We start from the raw sequence: 13,050 nt of genomic DNA on the forward strand, positions 1-13,050 counted from the left end.
AAGCATTAAATATTACAGCTGAGGCTAAGCTAGATAGATACCTGTCTAATGCATGCATTACCAGGATTAACGTCTTGTTACTGCAATACATAGGATGTAAATACTTAGAATATGAATGACACTCTCATAGTAATATATATGTTATATATAATGTAGAGCCAAAGCTTTTGAGGTCTCTGGCAAACTTCTGATTTTTTTTTTTTTTTTTAAGGGATCAACAAAATGCTAAACTTAAGGTCTTGGTTTGGTCTTTTTACTGGAGTGAGAGATCTGTTATGCCTCTTTCTGTCCTCCATGAAAGATGAGGAAATCTGCGTATGCATGTGTCTGTTTAAACTTGTGTATAGAGGAGGCTGACTGCTCCTAACGCAGATAGAACTTAATTTTTTTGATTGATATTGCATCAACCATGTTAGAGAGTAGCTGCATCTAAAAAGGCAGTGGAGCTACTCTTGCATGTTTTACAGGCTTTGTTCAGTACTGATTAGAAGACGGTGGAGGTTTCCTGTAGCGATTTGAAAACTAAATCAAACCATTCTTAATTATGCAGTGACAGACATCTATGCAAAGAGAAGATGGCAGAGTTTTTGTGCATGCTTCAGCTGTTCAATGGGAATGAAAGTGCTGAATTTCGAAGTACTTAGTAATATTTGTATATAGCTTTGTAGTAAATATTTTCTTACCTTTTGTTATTGCTGTAGGAGATGTGCTTAGTTATATAATGGAAGGCAGTAGAAAGCTTTACCATGAAACGCTTCAGACAGTAAGGCAATAGGGGAAAAAAGAGATACAAGTGGATTATTGTTTGGAAAGGACATTGTAAGAAAACCAGCTTGCCTTAAACTTACCTGCTTTTTGACTGGCTGACTACGCAAAGAACGTTTACGACCAGATTGTGTTGTTTGGCCTGGAAACTCTTAAAATGAATCCTAGAGCTTTGCATCATGATAGAATATGGTATTTTGGATTTTAATAAAGATAGAATAGCTTGTTTCTCCCCTTCTATCTCATTTGGGTTGGAGGAGAAAGTTATTTTTGTTTTTCTCAATGGACAGCTTTTTTATTTGTTTTTTAAACCTTTTACTGTGAAGGAAGGTTGTGGATGGATGGGGTAGACAGACTGGTAGTAGTATCTTATTACACCTAAATGTGAATGTGCCAGAGGGATGAAAACATGGGGATATAAAGGCTTGATTGACAACAGAAGATGAAAAAGACGAGTGTCCCTGAAGGTGTTTTTTTATTTCCTAGGTTAGTATTCTAAAGTTCATAGGTTTGTAACAAAGGTTGTAATTACTAGAACAGACATTATTCTTATGAAGTGATAAACTTCTAAATGGAATCATAATAATGTATTTCTATTTTTGCATGCTGTGGAATCTGACCTTTTCTCCCTCCCTCTTTTTTGCGTTGAAAACAAGTTGAATTCACTCTCTGCAATTGGTTGTTACAAATCCCATAAAAAGAATTTTGCCAGGTAAATTCTGCAGCAGCACTTTGAAAGATGTTGAGCGGTATTTTTCTTCTTGTCCCAGAAGAATATCCTAGACTATATTTGTATTTGTTGTTTTATTGTGGGGTATACTTTGAAGGAAAAACAAGTCTGTTACTAGTAAAATAGCCTGGGAAACTTTTTTACTACTATTATTCTGTTTGGCTTCACAGGAAATTCCAGTTACTGGAGTGATACTGATGTTGAAATGAATATTGGAAACACTAATGAAATAAATAAGAATTACTGGCTTGTACTCTAAGTACTGAATGAAAAGATTGTTTTGCACTTAGTGTTTTTTCATTGCAGGACTTCAACGCGATGTTTCCTGTCCAGGAGTGACAATGATCGCTTTGGCTGTAATAGTGAAACATTTGGCTGAAGAAAGGGTGATATTGGGCAAGAGGGATGACGCATGAGAATTGATACTGCTAGCGTATGGGCTGGCCAACTCTGTTCTAGTTTTCTGCTCATAGCTTTAATTTGATTTTGTGCCTATACTTTTACATTATAATGAAGTAATACTTAGTAAGTAAAATACTTGAATGTTTAGGAGAACTACCCCTCTAGATTGCTATTCAAAGTGTAGCTGAGTTGGTAGGTACAGCATTTGAAGTTTAGCTAAGAAAATATTGTATGCTTTGGAGCATGCTGGAAAGTGATTGAAAGTGATTGTTATATTGGTGTTATGGTAGTCAATGGTCTGGCAAAACTTGAGTATATTTCATCAGGCTATTTTAAGGGATGTGTAAATGCCTGCTTAGTTGATGGCTGAAATAATAAAAGTCTTTGGGTACCACAGCAAAGTCAGAGCAAGGTTAAGCTATATAAATGGAGGTATTGCAGTGAATACCAATGATGGTTTCCCAGCATATGTAATTTTTAATGTCTGGCCATGTGAGAGGTATTTCCCACCCCCACCTCCCCCAACAAACAAACAAACACTCACCAGCACCCCTTCCTGGCCCCCCCCCCCCCCCCAAAAAAAAAAAAACCAAAAACAAACCAACCAACAAACCCAAAACACCTAGAGAATCAGAAAAGCCATGTGGCTCTTGGAGGAAACAGAGTGTCTCTGGGGTAGTGTACTTGCTGAATAAGCAGATGTAAAGGTCTGAATGAAAGTTCTCCTGTTATTTCTAGCTGTTCTCTAGAATTTATCTTTCAGGATGTTCTGGTGATACTGCATGCTTTCTGTAGTTGAACAGGATCCCACTAAACCCCTGATTTCTACGAAACATCCCTTTTTAATATTCTTTGATAATCGGCACCTGTGAACATCTAAGTGCTTAGCCAAAAGAACAATGGTATTAGCTGTTGCTGTAGGAAAATGTATATGGTTTTATTTAAGCTGTCACCATTTATATGCGCTGTAGTAAAGTGTTTTCTACAACTATATGATTGACAACATCTAGAATACTGTTGGTTTCCATATTTCAATGCAAACTTCTAAATTTTAAAGCCGAAGAAGCTACCTTGTTGGGTTCAGTTTGTACAAAGGTCTGTAAATCTTGGGTTTTAAGATCATATTCCTCTTAAGGGGGAGAATTCTGTTTTTGGATGATATTCAAAGTTATGGTTTGGGGTTTTTCAGTATGTATTGTGTAATTAACCTGTATTATGCTCAGTTGTTCCAGCTGGGTTTGCGAGGGCAACACATTGCGATAATTTTAAGTTTGTTCTCTGCATAAACGCACCCAGTCATGCACACAATCTTTGGCTTAGGCAACATGTACTTCATGAAAAAGGTATCTGATTTTGTGCCTGTTTTTACATCAGGGAAGAGAAGTAACCCTAAGAATGCATTTCTTGTGAATCTCTTGAGCAGGGGTATCTGGAATAGGCCAAGATACTAGGTTTTGCATGGTTTCAGGCCTTGGGCTTTTTTACAGTTTCTAAGAATGGTTTAAAAATAAATTCATAAAGAAAGGGCCTTTTCCAAAGAAGCTGCTTTGTCACCTAAGTTTAGGTGAGCACTGAATGTCTGGTAGATGGCAGTGGAATTAAGGCAGAAGTTATCTCCGGCAAGGATTCAAGTTACAAAAAACTAAGTTAAAATATTACTCTCTCTTAATTTGATACCATTGCTGTGGATTTAGTTGTGAATCTGGGAGTTAATTTGGATATCTGAAAATTTTACGGACGAGTTGCATATGACACTAAATTCTAAAGGATGATGCTGTGGATAACAAAATAAAATGATATTGCTTTGTGCTCATTAGAGAGAACTTCCTAACCTGTATCGTTGTGTGTTTCTTCTTTTGCCTATGGATGATCTTGCTTAAGAATTCTTGTTTCATACTGCCTAAGCTGGTGACCTGTCTGATAGTAATCTGATAGTGGTTAGTATCACTGACTTCAAAACAAGAAGTTAGTCTTCTAAAATTTACAGCATGAAGAGCTGTCGTCATTTTGCGGAATAAATAGAATTATATAAATGCTTAATGGTTCTTTGAAGACCAGTAAAAAGTGTTTTATGTTTTTATTTATCCAGGGAGAGGGGAATTGAAATATGGGTCTTTGGGGTTAATTTTGTCTCTCTCTCTCTTTTACAGCTATCAAGTGCAAATCCTGTGTATGAGAAATTCTATCGTCAGGTATGTATGTTCTTGTTGAGAGAACAAACATTATTTTGTATTTAGAAGAAAGAATATTCTTTTGCTATGAACTTCAGCATGGCCAGCAGTGTGTAAACAATAAAAGTTCAAGGAAAATTATTCTGCTTTAAAATATATTTTTGTAGTAATTAACACTTAGGTGTGTGCTGTACCAGTATAAATTTAATATTGGTTGTAACATGACTTACTTAATTTGCTAGGGAACTGCCAGGTATGTATGACATACATCACTTTACAGTTATAACAGATTGTTAGCTCTTGAAATGGAGTAAATTCTTGCGAAACACTGTACTGATAAGTTCTTTGTTCCTTTTTACAAGTGCAGCTGAATTGCTTGTGTTTGTAGTGCAGTTAGCATTATGTAAGACTTATGTCTCTCTGAGTATCCCCAGAGGTTCTCACAGGATACTGTAAGGAGTGACATTTGGATGGAAGGCCACTGAATGTTCAAAGAATGCATGTAGTTCTTGCAGCTACACTCAACAGATACAAATCTTTTTACTTTATAATGTAAAAGCAAAATATAATATATAAATACAGTTTGTTATTATATTTTATTTTTATATCACCTGTCTTTTATATTAAGGCCCAGCAAAAATAAGCTGTATTAATTCCTACAAATAACAGCTTTTTTTGAAAAATAGCTGTTTCAGCTGCTCTATTATAGCAATATTTTGTATCATGTGCGTAATATATGTTATTGTACAAACATAGATATGTGACAACTTTTAAGGATATGTAAACTAAATGACTCATTGTATAAAACAATTAAAAATAGATTCCCCCCCCCCCCCCCCCAAATATAAAGACCTGATGAGTAATTGATGAACCACGTAAAAACCAACCTTATAGGAAGTTTCTTCTCCTTTCTGCAACTGGTAATGTTCCTGTCTGTTTGTCCTAAGACAGGATACAGTGTATATGACGTCTTTATTTAGGAATTTCTTTTGGGTGTCAACATCAGAATGTAAGCTTATCTGCTGGGGAAGAGAGAAGACCATGATTTCTATCCATGCTCTATTTTTGGATTGTGCTTAGAGGATTAGTCCTGTTATTAAGCATGTAAAACAGCATTTAGAGGGTATCAGCCTACGATGCCGGGAGAGTTTGAGCTTTCTATTCTACTTTAACAAGGGTTTTTCTCCACTACAGGAGAGTAGCAGTTTTGAAATTGCTAAATAAGAAGAGAGAGTTTACCTCGATCTAAGTTCAGATGGCTCTTGAAGGTCGAAGGAGATAGTATCACCCTCACAAAGTTTTCCTTCAATCTGATGGACAAATCCACTATGTATCTATCTCTAGGCGTTGGATTAAAAGCCTTAGGAGAATCCCATATTACGGTGATCATCATAAGGTCACAAGAAAAGGCAAGGAACTGATTTTTTTGTGCGTTAGGCTTCCTAGCTCAGTACCGCTGGCTATCACCGTCATGTATCATCTTTGCCACGTGATTGTCTGTCTCTTCCTCCTGGTTGCAATTGCTTGACCGCTGAAGTGTGAAGCAAAAAGTTGGGTAAAGAAACTTAATTTAAGGACAGATGTGATACTTGTTCCTAAGTCGCTTAATATCTTGCATCCGTTGGAATATATAGCCTAGTGAAACTGGGGCACTCTTTGTTGTCCAGCAGTCTCAGTAGTATACAGGAATGGGGATTCTTTAAATGTGATATTAGTGAAGTTGTGCCAACGGATTTGTTTTCCAGAGAATTAATTTTCTGACTTTCTCAGCCGAACTCTCTTCTGAAAGCATTTGTCCTAAAGAGTAGCTTTCGAAGGTGCTGGGTCTGAAGACTTTCAGTTGCACCACATAACTTTTTCCTTCCTTTCCTGATATAAGGAGATGTCAACTTTCAGAATAGAAATGTTAGAAAGACATTTCCCACTGTGTCCTATGGTGCTAGTAGAGCATGTTTTTATTTTTTCATACCAGAAGCGCTTCCTTCTTCTTATGCAACTTGAGAACAAATTCATCACCTGACATAGCTCTGGTGCTTAGTACACTTCCAGTTCTGTCACAAACTTAAAGTAATTCATCTTGCATAATCCCGGGCTTTGTATTTAGAATGCAATTGAAATCTTAACCTTTCAATGGGGACGCTTTTCTTTCAAAGAAAAGTTTTTCTGATGAACCTTTTCTAGACTGACTCTCAAAACAGGGTGAGGTTAAAGGATAAATATAAATACGTGTGATAAAGTAATAGGAAATTACTTAATCGTGTGATGCAGCGTAGCAGGTAAGCAATATGCCTGAGCTGCTGATGAATTCTTGATGAATCGTGAGTTGAAGTACTTCTCACTGTTACCTTGTGACGTAATGACATCAGATGTATGTTTTTAACTTTTAGTAATTTCTGGCTCTACAAAAACCAAGTTGCAACCAGAGGGTTGTTGGCCGATACAGCTATGGAAACTGCTTTTTGCACATCAGAGAAAAACCTCTACCAAGCTTGTGTATAACTGGCAAACACCAGTGATCTTGAGTGCAATAGTCAAACATAAGCCAGTTTTCTGCACTATTTTAATGCTTAGTAAATACCCCCATCCCAGCATGCAAGACTCAGTAATTTGTAAAGAAATTGAAATCAGCCCTTAAAAAAAAAGTTACTAAAATTTAGGGACTTAGTTGCACAAAAATAAACTGTATCCATATTGGGTTAAATAAGAATCCTGCTTAAATCCCTTAGTCACCTTCCTCTGGGTTGGAAGTGAGGAAATAAAAAAACAAGAACAGAAAAACCGCACAGCTGATACTGTGTTGCTTTGTGACTTTCCCGAAAGAGTAGAAAAGTCATAGGCTGGAAGTTTTCTGAGTGGATGCCAAGATTACTGTGCTTATATGCGAGGTCAACTCCACTAATGGGAAAGGGAATTTGATGCGGTGTCTTGTCAACTTTTTGCCTATAATATGAACAGCTCTCCCATACAGACTGAATTAGATATTTTAAAAATCTGAGGAGCAGGCTAACTATAAGGCTGCAGTGTTTGTAGTTTTATTACCCTGATCAGGGAATCCTCAATTATAGGAAACAACCTCTCCTAATTAAAATCATACTAGTTATGTTGAAAACAAAAGTTGTTTTTACTTTCGTATTAAATGATGCTTTTGGGATTGCTTTCAGAGCTTTTTCTTCACTTTTAGAAGCAGAAGTGTCCACAGACAACCTTCATCTGCTGCAGCATGCCTTCCAAACGATAAATTCTCCACAGTCTCACTAGGTAGTTGTAAGCCCTTCTTTGGGAGCTATTTGCTTTGAATACCTTGTGTGCGCTGCACCTGTGAACCTGCAAGGTTGGTCTTATGTTCCAAACGAAATATTGAATGTAGTCTTTGTTTAAACACAAAGCTGTGAGACTGTAAATGATGCAATGTGTCATCATCATCAAGTGTTTTGCTGTATATTCCCAACCTTGCTGTTCTATCTGAAGCGCTAGTTTTTACTAGGCGTTCTCAGGCTATTTCAAAGACAGCCATGATGACTCGGTGTTCAGCAAGTGCACAAAAAGCATTGATCTTCAAAAGGGGGTACTGGGAAATCCAGTGCTAGCACCAAGTTATTCTTTCTGTGCATGTACTTCAGTTTCCCGTGCATGCTCATTTATCTGTACAATTTCAGTTTCTGTTCTCTGTCTCTTTCTCTCCAGCAAGTGTGGAAAGTAAGTGAACTCTGTTGCCTCTTTCCTGCCCTTTGAAATGTTTATCATGTCTCAGATTCTTTGGAGTTTCAGAGTGTCTCAGCTGATCATGGATGGGAAGACTCTGGTTTTGAAGATAGTTACATAATTTTCATCTATAAAATGTAATATATTATTTGATCTCTAGATCTTGTAGAACCTGTACAGCTACCTGCCTGATGTAGTTAGCCTGACAGTTTGAATTGGCTGAAGATACCCTTATTCCTCTTCTCCATACTGTGCCCTTTTTAGGCATCCTCTTGTTTTAGGCTCTCAAAGACTCGCAGCTTTTCCTCTATTTTCCTTGTCCTCGTGTATGTGACTTAACTTTTACTGCTTGCTTCTTCCACCTGAAGGTGTAGCTGAGGCACTGTTTTTGTTCAGGAGCTTGAATAACAATCTGTTTTAATTATCTCCCTATTGATCCAGGGAGAAATGCATGCTGCTTGATAATCTGCCACAACTATTACCAACTTCTTCGTTGTGTAAATAAGTTTCACTTTAGGCAATAAGCATTTTCCTCTTCTAGGGTGGTAAAAGTATCTTCAAGCAGAGCCTTCTTTTTCAGACGATAACAGTAATGAGCTGAGAGCTGGACAATTAAATGTAATCAAACTCTGGGACTTCTCTGTCCTTACAAATCAACTGTTTTGCAGGCATCAAGAAGAAAATCTCGTGATTACAAAGGGCTAATTAGATAGGTTCCGATGATGGCCCAATGTGAACAAGCTTCCCTGTCTACTACATAAATTGAGAAATTCTTTGGCCTTTTGTCTGTACTTAAAACTTTCTGCTGGAGACATTGAAATCCGGGCAAAATAAATGGTTAGAAACTGACAGCAGTGGAAATTTCATTGCTTGCATGTGTATTGGTGCTTTTTCCTCAGTTTTTAAGTGGAATTAATCTAAATCTTCATTGGTAACCTGTAAGAGTAAGCTTGTGTTGGGGTGCTGGCTTGTGACTTGGGAGACCTGGGTTAACTTCCTTGCTTCTGCCCCAGACTGGGTCATCTAGGCAAAATTCTTGTTCTCGCTGTGTCTTGGTTGCCTACTGACAGATGGGGATTAATAGTGTATTTTTCTGGAACGTTGTAAAACATATTAGAGTGTGAGAGATGCCTAGATAGATATGTATAATATATCTTAAATTCGACAGTGTTAGTTTAAGATATCAATTTCCAAAGCCTGCCTATTAATATTAAATCTAGAGCAACTAGTTCAAAATGTCTTACTTCTGATGTAACGTGATTTTTAATGCAAGGGAGTTATTTTTAAAAAAAGCCTTAAGATTGTTCTCAAAGTGACCATGTTAACTTGAGCATTCTTCTTTGCTAGCTTTTTGAGAGCCTGTGTAAAGAGATTCCATCCATTCAAAAGCTAGTTTGTCATGAGACTTTTTTTCTCTTCCCAGGTTGATTCTGCTAATGCTGGAAGAGTATTAGCTTCCGATGCAGCTGTTTTCTTGAAAAAGTCTGGTTTGACAGATTTGGTACTTGGAAAGGTATTTAATGACAATTATTTCATTATCCTGTCTCTTGCTTCAGTTAGTATCCTGCATAAATTAAAATACTTAGTGGTACTACAGGATACGTGATCTTTCCTAATGTGTTTTCAGTTGTGCTATCTGATAGTTTCCAACTTCAGTATCCTTGATTATTCTACTATGTATGTAGTTTGTGGTGGAAATTAAAAGAATATTTAAACTTGTCACCACAAATAAGTGCTATCATGAAAGTTAAGACCTGAACTTTCATCCAAGAATGCATTGTTAAATGGAGTGAGAACTTGCGAGCTTCTTCAGTGCTGTGGAACACTTAATGTCTACTATTTTTATGTTTTAGATTTGGGACTTAGCTGACACTGATGGCAAAGGTATCCTGAGCAAACAGGTATGATTATTTATATGATGTATGAGGTTACTCTAACCATTAGCAAGCCTTGAAATAAGATAGAAGTTAAGATTTCTGGTTCAGGAAAGCAGTTTTTCTGATTTTTTTTCAGATTTTTCTAATTGGAACTAGGTATGTACTTCCCACTTCAGTGTAAGCTACAATAAACTAAGCAGGTAGCCTTCAGCTACCTCATCATTTTTTCTTCAAGTCATAAAATGAGCTGCTGCGTGGCTGTGCCATACAATATACTGATAAATAATTTAAGGGTTAATGTACTGTATTTACTACAAAGGTGACTTTTCCTCTTAATCTTGGAGGAAACAACGCAGAAATTTAAAATTCTAGTAAAATCTTCAAAATTCTTTTTTATGTAGTTTTGGTGGACTTGACATTAGCACATTCTGTTTGGAACTGTTCTTCCAAAGTTGTAGTGATGAGCAGTATGGCAGTCAGACTTGCAGATCAGTGGTGCTGTTTCTGTTTGGTTTGAAGTATAGTTACTTCAATAATGGCCTGTGGAGAACTAGCTGCTTTGTCCCATGGTAGGAAAAGGAGAAGCTTGTAGCATCTACCAAACAAATTTTTTTTTTTCAGACTTTGCCTTTTGGTTAATTTTTCTCACGTGCTGTACCTTTCTTTTCTCCTCCTCTATCAACTGCCACCTTTGGGATCAGCTCAGTTCCTCAGAGATAAACAGCTTTAATTGCTACTTTAAGTTTTCACTGCTCTGCCATAGAACAACTGAGTGGTGAGAACTGACTACTCTAGCCAGGAAGCTACTAAATGCTTGGAGCTAGTAGTTACAAACTTTGCCTCACTGGAGGAATTCAGCAGTTGCTGACTGCTGCTTTCTGTCACTTTGTGGCCCCCTTTGAAGTCATTTACAACCCTTTGTATATATAGCGATATTAGAAAAGCTCATAATTCTGCTGAAATTTGAGTATTTTGATATAATAAATCCTTTACAATTTCATTTTTCCTGTAGGAATTTTTTGTGGCTTTACGACTTGTAGCATGTGCACAGAATGGATTGGATGTTTCCCTGAGTAGTCTTAATTTGCCTGTTCCTCCACCAAGATTTGTAAGATTTCTTTTTTAATTGAACATATCAACTCATTAATAAGAACTGCTTTTATGTGAACAATTAGGAAGGTTTGGTGTCAATACCAAACACATCTGAAAGCAACGTTGTAGGGCAATGGGGAAAATCAAGCAATGTGGAATAAGAATAAGGTGCTATGTGTTCTAGTGGGGATTTGAATATAAAATTCTGTATAATTTGAATATATATGGTATTTATTCTGTTAGTGTTGTCCTTAATGGAAGAAACATTTTAAATTTCATAGTGTAAATTTTGGTATCCTTAACAAAGGTACGAGTGACAAAAATGCAGTTCTGGCTTTGAGAAGGAGCACCTTCTCAAATAAGGGAGTGTTTTTGCAAGGTCAGAACCATTTCTCTTTTAATGTGGGGTTTTTTTTCCTGTTTTTCTTTAGACTGATACTAGTAGTCCTTTGCTACTCAGTGGAACAGCATCGAGTGATGTACCATGGGCTGTTAAGGTAAACTAAAGATCAAGCTATTACCTAGAACTATCATCTGGTTTGCAAGAAAGCATAAGTCTGTCTGAGAAAAATGTAATGCTACTGGTAGCTATAGTTTATAAAGTCTGATAAATTACCATTCATGTAAAATCTGTAAGTGGGCTAGTAGACCTAATCTGATAAAAATGCTTGTCCCTTGGGAAATCTCTTTTGTGTTTAGAAATTTGATTTATTGGGAATAGTTGCCTGAAGCCATGAAAATAATTGAAGAATAAATCTCACTGGGTTTTGGATGAGTCTCTAGCTGACTTAGAAATAATATCTTTTTCATATTTTCTTTTAAACATCAGGAACTGCAATCTGTGTGTTTGTAAGTTAAAAAAAAAAAAGTTAATACTTTTGAAAGAACTACTGCTTCTTAGCCTGTAGTGTGACTATGTCCATATGTAATATTTTACTTCTGCCCCTGCAGCCAGAAGACAAGGCCAAGTATGATGCGATTTTTGACAGCTTAAATCCTGTCAATGGATTGTTGTCAGGTGATAAGGTGAAACCTGTACTCCTTAACTCAAAACTGCCAGTGGATATCTTAGGACGAGTAAGAATATCTTTCTACTTAATTGTTAATTCACAAATAACAACTGTGCTACACTCAGCAATATCTGTTTTTCAAATTGAAGATTGTAGTAATAAGCCTAACTATTAAATACTATCTTACGGAGTGGCCACACATGTGTAACTGTTAAACTGTAAAAAAAAAAAAAAAAAAAAAAAAAAATCATTCCTTTGATATTTTGATAGATTGCCTCTTACCACGGTGTATCAGTTATGTGTACTCTTTCACACTTGATTTAGGGCAGGGTGCCATTAGTGCACTCTGTCTCCAACTTAAGAATCTCTCTTCTTTAGAATGTATGTTGCCCACTGAAAACTAATGCTGTTAATCTTAATAGAATTTAGGATATGGTGGAGTGAGGCTGTTCTCACATTTGTTTTTAATGAGGTTTTAAATAGGAAACTACTGCAGTTTAGGCAAACATCCCTATATTCTGCTTTTTATTGGTAGGTGTGGGAATTGAGTGATATTGACCGTGATGGAATGTTGGATCGAGATGAATTTGCAGTTGTAAGTATCTTCTGCCTCTTGGGATTTTGAAAGCCTAATGGCAGACGTTTAAAATAGATGCATTGTGTGTTAATTTTTGACTGTTCGTGTGGTTCATTTATTGGCTTTATTCAGAGACCTTAATCAAGTTTTAGTACTAGTTAATGTTTCTGTCAGTTTATTGAATGTCTCTCATTAAACAGCAGTAACTTCCTTTGTGGGCTAAATGAGCCTTTAAAAACTTAAACCTGAGATCTGCTGTCCCATGAGACACGGGGTGATTTCACTGAATAAGTTTTACCTTAACCTTCAGTGTTTATAGTACTTGAATGCCTCAAGGTACCTTTGAGGAAAATTTTAAAGAAATTATGTATAAATTCTTCAAAAGTTCATAGCAAGTTAGAATTTTAACACTATTAATGCCAGGACTGACGAAATAATGTAAGAAGCACTAAATACGTTTCACTTCCCCCAAGAGATGGCAAGGGAGAAGAGAATAGGAGGCTTTTGCTTTTGAAGACACTTCAAGTTTTGAATGCGATAGTAACCATGCATCAACTTTTTCTCAAAACTTTCAGCTTGTTTTTGCATGTAAGTGAATTGGAGAGGAAGGACTTACACGTTCACTCTGGAGGAGAGGGTTTCATTTTACACAGAGAAATGTCAAACCTAAGTTTAAAGGTTTGGAAAAGCTAACAAAATATCTTAACTGCGTTCTGCATTGCAA

The 13,050-nt window shown here is 36.6% G+C and overlaps 1 protein-coding gene across 5 annotated transcripts in view; it reads left to right on the top strand.

Annotated features, from left to right (window-relative positions):
• EPS15 (epidermal growth factor receptor pathway substrate 15) overlaps positions 1–13,050 on the top strand; it is a 52,488-nt gene that overhangs the window by 3,527 nt on the left and 35,911 nt on the right. For 4 of the 5 annotated variants that reach the window (XM_087733264.1, XM_087733267.1, XM_087733262.1 and 1 more), the window contains exons 2-9: positions 4,048–4,089; positions 5,263–5,477; positions 9,194–9,283; positions 9,624–9,671; positions 10,660–10,755; positions 11,171–11,236; positions 11,691–11,816; positions 12,285–12,344. In XM_087733264.1, the coding sequence (XP_087589390.1) occupies positions 5,382–5,477; positions 9,194–9,283; positions 9,624–9,671; positions 10,660–10,755; positions 11,171–11,236; positions 11,691–11,816; positions 12,285–12,344 (582 nt within the window). In that variant the 5' untranslated portion in view covers positions 4,048–4,089; positions 5,263–5,381. The remainder of the gene's footprint in view (positions 1–4,047; positions 4,090–5,262; positions 5,478–9,193; positions 9,284–9,623; positions 9,672–10,659; positions 10,756–11,170; positions 11,237–11,690; positions 11,817–12,284; positions 12,345–13,050) is intronic. The other variant, XM_087733263.1, reaches the window with a different exon arrangement.

Source organism: Nipponia nippon, unplaced genomic scaffold, assembly GCF_047370975.1.
Source record: "Nipponia nippon isolate SJK-2023a ecotype South Korea unplaced genomic scaffold, ASM4737097v1 scaffold_5, whole genome shotgun sequence".
NCBI lineage: Eukaryota > Metazoa > Chordata > Aves > Pelecaniformes > Threskiornithidae > Nipponia > Nipponia nippon.